We start from the raw sequence: 11830 nt of genomic DNA, 5'->3' as shown, positions 1-11830 counted from the left end.
CTCGTTGTTTAGAGTCTGGTGCTGGACAGTGCTAGCAGTGTTTGTTTTTGCTTGAGCACATTAAGAATTACTTTTTAGCAGTGTGTATTTCAGAACACTCAAACGAGAGGCCGATGGCCTTCAAAGTTGACAACCTAACAAAGGAACTTTGAAATGATTAATCTTTTTTTCTGGTGGCAACACATGGGGCATGCAATATTCCAACAATGTTCAACTGTGTGGGCCTTGGGGCAACAACGATTAAATGTTGTACATTTTAGCATAACGATATGTATACTTTTAGGCCTTTGCTTGCTATAAGATAGCTTGGTTGCAATTTGGTCTTGTGTTTAGGGTTATATAAGGGTTCAGGGTTCGAATCCCTAGCAGACCCCAATCCCAATGCTGTGCCCTTGGGAAAGGCACCTTACACCTATTTTTTCACTTGCCTTATGTGGAAATGAGTACCTAGACTTCGGTTAGGGATGTTCTCTCGGATGGGATGTAATGTCAGAGGTCTCGTGCTCGAGTAGAGCCATACCCCGAGCAGCCGCCATACTTATCGGCAAGAGTAAGGGTCCATAACCCGGAGTGATTGGATCAAACCTTACAGTCCGGTCTTATAATTACGAAGCTTGTATTGCCTGTACAAGACTGGTGTGTTACGCCTAAATATGGTTTACTGGATATATATATGTATAAAGAAACAAACAAACCAACAAACAAAACGTTTGGGCAAACAACTCTTCAAATGCAATACAAGGTAAGGGGAGTTTTTTTTGTTTTTTTACAAATATGACTGCAACCTGAGCTAATAGTGATTTATTATGGTGTTTACATCACCAATCATCGGCCTTGTATCCAATACAAACTAAGTAAATACAGTATGCGACAAAAGCCGAACATTCCCGAGCATTGACGACGGAAATTGAAGTGAAACTTCAGTGGAGTTCGGAAATTGAACAACCAAGGAGACAATTTCTACATTTATGTATAAAGCATTTGTAAGTTGATGATCAAGCGACGTTCATGTTAAACCAGATTGTACTGCTGTTATATATTTGTACTCGCGCGTGCCATGAAAAGGGCCCCCAACGGATTGTTTATTTTGATAAAGAGTTAAACGCACCGAGAGTGTCAATAGTTTTTGTGCTTTTTTGTGTACTGCATGATTATTGATAGGGGTGGGCTGAACAAAAGCGTCAATGGCGGCATTCGACGCAACTGTTCTTGTGAGGTGACCCGGAAAGCTTATGTTTGTTTTGTAAATCCGGTTATTTAGATTAATTTCAAGGCGATATAACCGAATATGGTCTTTGGTATCATATTGGCTGTGAGGTGGCGAAGGTTAGATATAAATGGAGGTAATGTCAGCTAGGTCATTTTGGGCTGTATGGAAATAGTTACCTTCGTCAAGAATGTTATGTTTTGGGGTCCGTGTGTTCGTGTGTGTGTGTGTGTGTGTGTGCGTACGTGTGTGTGTATGTGTGTGTGTGCATACGTGTGTGTGTATGTGTGTGTATAAGTGTGTGTGTCTCTCTCTGATGACGGGGATTTCACACTTGTGGCGTTTGGAAGTCAACTAAAGGTGAACACCAATAGACATTAATCAGGTGAATCAGAGATCGAGACAGAGTGAACGAGCAATTGGGACAGAACACAAAGAGAAAGAATCAATAGAATTAAAAAAACACAAGCGAGAAAGCTATACGGTCCCAGTTTAAAGACTGTAAGATTGCGTATTGTCCCAATAGACGAAGGTTTAGCCTAAGGACAACAGTAATGTTGAAATATTTGTTTGGTCTAGAAGGGAGAATACTGACCACTAAACAATTACACAATCTAGGTTATAGAAAGAACACACAATTGTTAACATTTCATAGCTGCAAACGTACATATTTATTGCTTTTACCAAACAACTTTTACAAATCTTTGTCAACATATTTGTCGTGTACCCGACGAAAATGTATGGAGCTTTGGCATACCAAACCAAACGTAGCAAAAAGGTACACCAACTTGAATACAACCTTACACTCCAGACATAAGTATATTATCTCAAAGCAGATGTTTGGGGATAAAATCGTGATGGTATCCGACTGAGTCCAATATTTGGCCACACGGCATCCAGGGATTATTCAATCCGTCAAGATTCGACCCCCAAAGATCTGTTTGACGATTAGTGAAACATGGAATAAACAAAATACACTACAATGTAGCATTGCGCTTTTACAGTTTAAGTACATGTAAAGTAAGAGGACAGTAGTATTGCGTATATACATGCATAGTATATCACAGAAGAACCATGTGTACTGCTATAATTAGTGCAAAATCTTCTTAAGTTCATTTCATTTTGGGATACTGAAAAAGAAATCGTATGTGAATCTATAAGATTTATCTGTGAGATCCACCGTGACCATGGGAGCCGACCAACCAAGATTAAGATACAATCAAGCTATTCGGGCATCTTTGCACATATTTGCAATTTACCACACATTAATGCGTATGGCTGTGTTTGGGAAATTTGTAACCACGTGTAGGAAGAGAATCATTGCATTTATTTATTCATTGCACAGTTTTACCCATTCCAAAGGCTTTGAAGGCTGTGTTTACACACTAGAATATACGACAGTAAGGAGATAGACTAGTAGTAGATAGGACATTTCACAACCTTAATAAAACAATGAACATCCGAAAACAATTTCATCAGGTTGGTAGAACATAGGATATTTGGAGTTTCTTTTAACACAATCAGGGAATCTCATCTGCTGAAGTTTCGGTGTCTGTCAAGCTCTGAAGAAGGTGTCTGACAGACACCGAAACGTCAGCAGGTTTTGTTAAAAGAAACTCTAAATAAACAATGAACATGATGTTAGAAATACCAATAAGTACCCAATGGCACTGCAATGACTAATATAGGAATGTAGACAAAAGTTAATCACACGTTAGCTACCGAAATTACGTTTCAGTATGAATATGCTACAATCGTAACAAAAAGATTTCAATTCTAAACAAACGGTAACCAGAGTCTAACAAAAAACAGAAAGTATTGTCGTCAGAACTGCCATGATATTGTCGTATTTCTATAGTCTGAAAACTTTACATACTAATCTGTTAAGTACTAAACAGTGGACATTGAAGTCATTTCTTCTCAACATCACTTGAAGTGTTATCATTATAACAAACCAAACACGGCCCCAAAACCTCATACAACGTTTTAACAACTGTTACAGTGAACCGTCAACAACAACACAAACACGACAGAAAACTGTTCAATGGTTGGACAATACAAAAAGTGTCGTGGAAACAACTCAGCAAAATGATGAAATTTTTACTTACTTTTCGAAGGATAATTTTATCCCCTAGTGATTGGAACACGGCGAAATCAACATTGGGTACATTTCAACAACCTCAAAATTCAGACATACGAAATGGTCGACCAACTAATAACTTGTCATTGAGCTACTACAGAACGCTGAACGTTTCTATTGTGGGAAAAGGCCTAGAGTTTGAGACTACAGTTTTATCTAGCTTCATCCGGCGTTATTAATCGGATTGAAGGTAGTTGGAGCGGGGGTTGTCGGAATAAAAGTGTCGTCGCATTTCTTACAACCACAGGCGGTCGTTATAGGGTAGTCAATCGGCGTCAAAGTACCTGCCACGAAGGGACATAACAACCTCTTCGTACTGAAGGCCACGGGTCCGCAGCAGTATTCTAACGGATCCTCGCAGGTGCCGGGGTTGGTGTAGTTGTACGCGCTCCAGACGATGCACGGCACGATGGTACCGTTGGCGCAGACGCCGATGTTGACCTCCGTGACGAACTTGTTGCCTTGTTCGGGGTCCTGGCAAGGCACGCTGAGCTGGACGTATGACGCGTTAGGGACGGTGTTGCAGAACTCCGTACCATTCGCTGGAGAAGGGAAGGCAACCACATCAGATTCATAATTTACGTCACCGTAAGATGTTACATGACTAACAAATTGTGGGGCATTATTCCTGAAGATGGTTTAGAGTTTGGTCGAAAAGTTGGTAAATGCATATCAATTTCTGTTGAAAGAAACAACAGCATGAGAAAATTAGAGATTATTGTAAGATTTCAAACATGGGACCTATAGAATGTACAGGTCCGGGCATTTAGAACCAGAGCATGAGAATTTGGAGTGTACATGCAGTCATGGAATCGGGCAATTTTTCGTTGTTGGGTCGACTCTACTACACCTTTTGCTAGCTGACAGCTTGCTTTTTTTTTACACTTTCTAATTCGTCCTCCCCTTTTTTCTTAAAGAGAAGGGGTCCTACTCCACTTCTAAACTCATGTACTATTTGTACGTGCCATGCCTTTTCAATGGCTGTACTTACGATGGATGGTAAGGGTGGTGATGTTGGACGTGGACTCGCCCGCCGGTGTTCTCGTCGTACAGCTGTAGTCTCCCGCGTCCTCTCGCGTGATGTTGTAGATCTCGAGCTCGTTGGTGTTGTTGTAGCCCCACTTCTCTGAGTCAAGAAGTACGTCATCTTTGTACCTGTGGGGAGGCATTCGATGTTGTTCGTGTATTTGAAAACAGTATGAAAATGCCTGCCTGACTAAATACAAGATGCAAGATAACTTTATTGGAAAACGCAGTGTTGACACTTAATTAAAACCAATGTACAATGATAAGAAACGACAAATGGCAGTTACTCAAGCAACTGGATACAATTTCTAATCATAAGAAACATTTACTAACGGGATAGATGGCGCAATATCGTCGGATACCATACGTATACGCATGGCATTAAAACTGAAGTTTAAAGATAAGTAAGGCAGAGAACCGTTAAAATCGGTGAAGGAAAGGAAAGGGAGAGAAAGGAGAGGAAAAGACAAAAGGAGGGTAAGAGAAAGGAAAAGACAGAATGAGGACAAGAGAGAGAGAGAGAGAGAGAGAGAGAGAGAGAGAGAGAGAGAGAGAGAGAGAGAGAGAGAGAGAGAGACAGGGGACGAGGAGTTTGTGAATTTATCAGGGTGGACTTGGAAGAAGGACAAAAGGGGAAATACAACGGAGAGGAAAACGAATTCTCAACCCACCATTCGAAGTAGTCGGGTTCCGGAGTGCCCACTGCCCGACAACACATGACGACGGACTGCCCCTCGAACCGTAGTTTGTCCTGTGGCTCCAGAAAGTACGGCTCCTCTGCAAAAGAAAGAGCTCAAAAGCATAAATATCATAACAATATCGATAGAATATACTTTGCAACATGGTCATGGAGCACTTAGATTCAAGATGGTGACCGGATATTCGGAAAGCATCGACAGCAAAAAAGAAAAGGAATAATAACTGACAACCAGGACCTTTTGCTCGCTAAGTGCAAAAGGCAAGAATTAATTTTGGGGTACGAGAGTTTAACCAGCCAAGATGGCGGACGCTGTATTACGTCACTATCACGTGCGTGCCTGTAAACAAAGTTTATCTTATCGCAGGAAGAAACCTGGGAAAGAGATTGCCTACCGTGCCTGCAAACAAAGTTTATTTTATCACAGGAAGAAACCTGGGAAAGAGATTGCCTACCGTGCCTGCAAACAAAGTTTATATTATCACAGGAAGAAACCTGGGAAAGAGATTGCCTACCGTGCCTGCAAACAAAGTTTATTTTATCACAGGAAGAAAACTGAGAAAGAGATTGCCTACCGTACGGGTCTATCAGGGCCACGAGTTGCGTGGCGGTCTCGTTCATCCTGGAAGGTGAAACGTACTTCGGCATGTACTCATCACGATCCAGTCGCACGGTGTTCTCTCCGTTCGCGCAGATGCCGTGGATGACGAACTGTCCCGTTCTGTTACTCAGCCCCAGGATCTGTACCGAGTCCCCCAAGTATACCTACATGTGAGGGACACAGAGAGATTCCCAGGTTTAGAGCTATGCATGGTAGAGCGCTCCGCTAAGGTCGAAGTAAAATGGAAGGTGCGTCCTAGGGTGATGTCCTTGGTACTGAAATGGGGTCCCTTTATGGCTGCTTGCTTTTGTCATTTTCAACTGTAAGGAAAGTTGGTGTTTTAGGGAGTTCTGGTCTCATTTTGAAAGGAATGCTATGGGAGAGCGCTCCACTGCAGTCGGGGCAAAGTTGGCAGTGCGTTCGCGGGCAATGTCATTAATACTGAAATGGGATCTCTTTATGGCTGCTTGCTTTTGTCATTTTCAACTGTAAGGAAAGTTGGTGTTTCGGGGGGTTCTGGTCTCATTTTGAGAGGAATGCTATGGGAGAGCGGTACGCTGTGGTCGGGGTAAAATGGGCGTTAGGTCTGCGGGCAATGTCCTTGGTACTGAAATGGGGTCCCTTTACGACTGTTTGCTTTTGTTTGTTTGTTTGTTTATTGAGATCTCCATCAGTGTTACATAGACAAACAGTAGTCTACCTGGAGTCAAATTACACTAGGTGAAATGTAAATAGCAAAAACTTATACAATTGGTAAACAGAAAATTATACAAAATCAAATGTACTGAACTTAAAAGTGGACTGGAGAAGTCAACATAAGATAACGGAAACGTAATCTGGGTATGGTAGGCAATAAAATCAAACCAAATGTAATTATCATTTTCAGATGTCAGGAAAGTTGCTTTTGATATGTCTTACTGTACAAGTGTTTTGGGTACGTCAGTATGACCACCTTGGTATGCCTGACCCACCTTGGTAAACTGCACGGGATCTCGCGTGACTTCGTCATACACCCAGCCCAGCATCACGTGGCCCTTACAAGTGCAGGCCGTGCAGTTCTCGTTCAGCGACCCCACATCGCATATTCTTGCGCAATCTAGGAGAGAAAACATTGTTCAATCAGATAATGAAAAAAAAGTATTTTAAAGTGATCTCATGGTATGTGCGGAAAATAAATGAAATATTGAGTGAAGGAAATCAGTACGTTTCCAACATGATAACTTAATCCACCAAAATGGCGGAAGGTAAATCACGTAAAGCGATGTGACAATTAAGACTCTCCACACTCAAACAATAGTTTAAGGGGGACACAGTAGCCGTAGAACGTCGCACGAATTTAAAGTTGCAGAATTTTTGGCAGACTATAACTGAGATCCAACCACCGATAAGGGTCTAAGGCCCAATTTACACACATGTTTTCGGAGTCGACTCGGGGCTGTGTGTGAGGAGCTTTGGGCTGCTCAAACGAAGTTTACCTACTAGAATACGCTACTTGGGTGGCTTAGGGTTCTCCTTGCATAGTCCTGAGTCGACTCTTGTGTAAACCCAGCCTTAGACAGCCTATTCCGCAAAAAGACAGCTGAAGTTTGCATGGCAAATGCTTGACTATCTCAAGAATGCCCCCAGTGTGCGATTGTGCGACAATCGTGCGATGAGTACATGTGACCAGGCCATATCTAATGGATTGTAACACTATATCAAAGACTTATGCTAGCCCTTGTGGTTTTAGTAATTAGGATGTTAAGTTTTATTCTATACTTTTGTTATGTATTATGTTTCATAGTTGTTGCCATACATTGTAACGTGCACGATTGTCGTGCAATAAAGTTATTCTTCTTCTAATCACCTGGGCAGTCCAAAGCCGCGCTGCACGGCTTGTTCTCTATCGACTCCCCGAAGCACAGGGGCTGGTCGTTGGGGTGCGCATGCGGGTTCTCACAGTCCCGCGTGCGCTTCTGCACCCCGCGGCCGCAAGTGGTACTGCAGACGGACCACAGGCCCCACTCACTCCACGTGCCGTTTACTGGGGAACAAATTTTAAAGAGATCAGGACATGCATTTTGCTAATCTCCAGATCTAGGTCTACCGGTGGCTTTTGGTACAGGTTGGCCATCTTGATACTGCCTTGTCGCCGATAGGTCTGCTTGGAGATTAGTATGTGATGGCCCATACACTGACAGACAAAATGTACAGACATCGCAAAATGTAATGTAGTTCTTGGTGATCACATTGTTGTGTACAGACAAGTATTCTCTTCGCAAGTTCCAATGATTTAAAACATGATCACATAGTAACATTGATGAAATTCAAACCAGTGCGAAAAGAACAAGTAACTGTCGAAAACGTGTCATCCTTTAAAACTGTGCAAACATGCAAAAAATTAAAAAGATGATGTTTTTTAGCAGAAAAAATCATCTCAGTGATACAAGTGTCGGTTCATTAAACTTACATTACTATCAACCATACCACATCTAGAGGTTCAAAATGAATAAAAAAGAACAGTACTCACTTCCGATGTGTTTCTCTGAAAAGAAATAAGAGAAAGGTGATTATTTTCAACTTGTTACGACATAATATCTGACATTCTATAAACGACGAAACAAGAGCTTTGAACACATAAAGGGAAGTCAGCGAGATGGTAAGGTCATTATCGAATCAACGCTATGTTGTTGGAGAATAAATCGAATATATCTATAACTAGTGGTGCGGATCGGTCCGGCCGGACCGGTTCCGGACTTGTAAAACGTTTAGGTTCAAGTCCAAAAAAACCTAAACGTCTGGAAACAAGTCCGGACTTGAAAAAAAATTCTCTCACTCATTTGCACTAGAAAAATATGAAAACATTGCTGTTTTTGTGTTTATAACTGAACTTTTTTGTTAATTACTGACTGTATATAATTCCGTATATGTAGTTTTCAAATTACATGTAAAATATCTGCCAATAAAATTATATGCAATTTTACATGTAACACGAAAAAATATTCCAAAATTATTGTTCAGGTCCGGACTTTCAAGTCTGGACCTGAACCTAAACCTCTGGACTCGAGTCCGAACCTAAACCTAAACTCGGGTTTAGATCCACACCACTATCTATAACCGATAAAAATATGCGTGATAGTTTTTCATATCTAGCATGTAGACCTATAAATTATGTGACCTGCATCTGACCACGATGATAAAAGACTGGTACCTCGCTATGAAATATGAGAAGTATTTATGTTCCTTTTCTTATTTCATAACACCATCGGTACATTTTGTCGATTGCCCACCTCCTACTGGTAACTGGTCGCCCTTACCAAAACACCTGACGTAATGGTATAGATTTAACTTCAAGTGCATAACACGCGTGGGTTTTTTTGTGTGAATGTCTCATTTACTATAGTACTTTAAGAGCCTTCTGGCATGACTCAGACTTGGTCCATTCAGCAGAAGTTAAACATTAACCGTACGCATTCTGCGGTTCCACTGACGGGTGTTGTTTGTATCCGATTATTCATCCCATGTTGTACCTGGTACGAGCAGTGACAAATATGATTAATGACTATCTTGTGGGCGTCTATGATTCATATAAAGGCTGTTTTTACACCTCATCTTTGCAACTTTTGGGCGACTTCAATGGATTTTGTCAGGAACAAAACTGTCGAATTAAGTTAAAGAAACTACTTTACGCAATCAAGTCGCAAACCTTCAGATAAAATAGAACTTCAATAAATTGTTGTGTGTAATGCCTAATTATATTTTTGCTTATGCACGACTATATCGGCTAAACAATACAAACACAGATACTGTACATGGCGATTTATTCGAGCCACAGTTGCAAAGTTGCATTCAAGGACTATGGCGTGAAACCTTTATTTTAGTACGGTGATGAAGTATGTGCAATCACATGTAAAGGACTGAGCCGCCATATGTTAGCTTACTGTATCACCGTGCTTTAGTACCCACTCAGTGAAGCGACAAGGAAAAACAAACTAAGCCGGCCTGGTGATTCATCTGAGCTGGCGTGAAGATAACAAACTTAACAAGCCTGACATTGTGACCTCCAATATACCCCCTCCCCCTGTTTCTTTGCTCTCCGTGAATATTGCTACATAGATAGCTCTTCAACTAGCTCTTTAAAAAGAGGTACGAATTACAGCTAAGTCGGTTTTTTTTTCAGTTACCCATACTCCTTTCTATCTTGGCTCACACAATAATGTTCATTGAAAATGTTATTTTTGACCATGATAAACACTAAAAAATGACAAAAACGTGCAGATTTTCGTATATGTCAGAAAATTGAGGTATGAAAAAGGATAGAGATTTGAATCAGCACTACAACATTCGGCACTAGTTAAGCGTTGACCTTTGTTTACTACATGTCGCAATCATTAGTTGTAACGGTAAAATAACGTTGAACCAGTTCAAACTGAAACCTCCTTGAAATATGGAAATGACGTGTTATTCTTGACAATATTCTGTTTTGCATATACGTTGGGCATTGTGCATTAATTTGGTAATCTGCGCTCAAAAACATCGAAATGTAAAAGGGGATGAATGAAATATTGGCTGGAATTGTTCCTTTCTTTTGAAGAACATCACATGCATTTCTAACAATGTATGAAAACGTTACAGTGACCTAAAAGGGTTGAAATCAATAGCACGACTTCAGTTCAATTCAATTGACTTTCGATCCTCTGTTGCATTTCAGGAGTTGCATACTACAGGGGTCGGTAAGAGTAAAAATGCAGAAAGACCCATTCACTGGGTCAAACGCATTGTAACAATCAACGACTGCAACACAACACCATTCGAGTTATAGCTACATAAACACCGTCAATTAGATCGCTGTCATGTAATGTTATACCTCTCTTCCAAAAATTCTATTCTAAAGAAATTTGCCAAACTAGTTGCTAAGGATAGTACTTTCATTATAAGTTTATAGAAATTATTTGCAGTTTGAGAATATTGGCAACAGTGATAATTCAGACGCCGCTTGAATAAACAGAATTCTTCATGCCCATTCTACATGCATATCCTATTTCCTAGTGATACGACTACTCAATTTCCAATTCTACCGATTTCTACTTCTCTATCGTACATATCTGAGCTGAAATATTTCTGAAACATTTAGACGCAAAAAAAAAAACCCACCTCAACGGCTGATGTTGACCTACGCCATTGTACAGCGGTAAACCAGCCGCCATTGTAACAAATACTTCCCTTTTTTCGTTCTATCTATAAAGAGTTGAACCGTAGTGGCCTAGAAACTTAAGCCCTGGTTAGATCAAACAGTTGAAACAACCGACTTCTTGTGTATCAAGTCTCTTTGTATCCCGATATCGTAGTTTTACTACTGACGGTACGATATAAATACCAGACAGTGACATGAACGATTTGTTTTCGACACAAAGATTTAGAGTCTTACATAAAGATTTATAGGCGATTTTGAAAGCACATCAACAGTTAGCACAACGACATGAATAGCAACAAACAAAGTCTTCCTTAACCCGTGATAACAAAGGAAATGGTGAAAACATTCTCCTGCTTTTATGTAGAAACTTGCTTTTAAATTCAAAACTGGACCTTGAAACACTATCATTGTAGCTCGTTGTACTATGGACAGTTGGACATTTTGAACCCATGTATGGCGCCAAATTTTCAAGGTAAAGATTAACAAGTCGAAGAACTTACCTAGCTGTGGTTCAACTGCTATTTTGAACACCACGAAATAGCCGACACAGGCGAGGCCTCCCAGTAGCACCAAGACGAAGATAGTGGTAAGACATGGACACAACATGCCCCGCTTTTTCCTCTCTCGGTGGTCCCTGGGTTCGTAGCGGAAATCGTCGATTCCCATACTGCTAACGGTCCGGTTGTGGTCATCGTCGAAAAACGACTTGATCCCCGCCCCATCTTTGTAAGACGAACCGGCTTCACTCATCTTCCAAACCTTTACAAGAAAACTTTTCCCTCAAACTATTCAAATCACGTCTTGACCGAACGATATTTCGAGACTGGAAGCAGTCTGGGTTTGAAACAAACGCAGTAAAAAAGATGGCCGACTGGTGTGTTTGCCTGGTTTGACTTGCAATGGGTTACAGTTTAACCCAGCGACATTGTTTGATATGTGATGCAAGGTGGGGCGACTGGACGATACGTCATTTTGTTTACCTGTAG

The 11830-nt window shown here is 40.9% G+C and overlaps 1 protein-coding gene across 1 annotated transcript; it reads right to left on the bottom strand.

Annotated features, from left to right (window-relative positions):
- Nucleotides 1–1854: 1854 nt before the first annotated feature.
- LOC136425483 (cartilage intermediate layer protein 1-like) lies at nucleotides 1855–11751 on the bottom strand. Its single transcript, XM_066414364.1, has 8 exons — nucleotides 11345–11751; nucleotides 8181–8195; nucleotides 7518–7694; nucleotides 6643–6767; nucleotides 5646–5835; nucleotides 5045–5150; nucleotides 4339–4502; nucleotides 1855–3889 (listed from the first exon to the last, which is right to left on the bottom strand). The coding sequence occupies exons 1-8, from the start codon at nucleotides 11592–11594 to the stop codon at nucleotides 3510–3512; spliced, it is 1407 nt and encodes a 468-aa protein (XP_066270461.1). The 5' UTR covers nucleotides 11595–11751; the 3' UTR covers nucleotides 1855–3509.
- Between the last annotated feature and the right edge of the window lie 79 nt (nucleotides 11752–11830).

This window comes from Branchiostoma lanceolatum, chromosome 19 (genome assembly GCF_035083965.1).
Source record: "Branchiostoma lanceolatum isolate klBraLanc5 chromosome 19, klBraLanc5.hap2, whole genome shotgun sequence".
Taxonomy (NCBI): Eukaryota; Metazoa; Chordata; class Leptocardii; order Amphioxiformes; family Branchiostomatidae; genus Branchiostoma; species Branchiostoma lanceolatum.
This window is presented reverse-complemented; position numbering and strand designations above follow the sequence as displayed.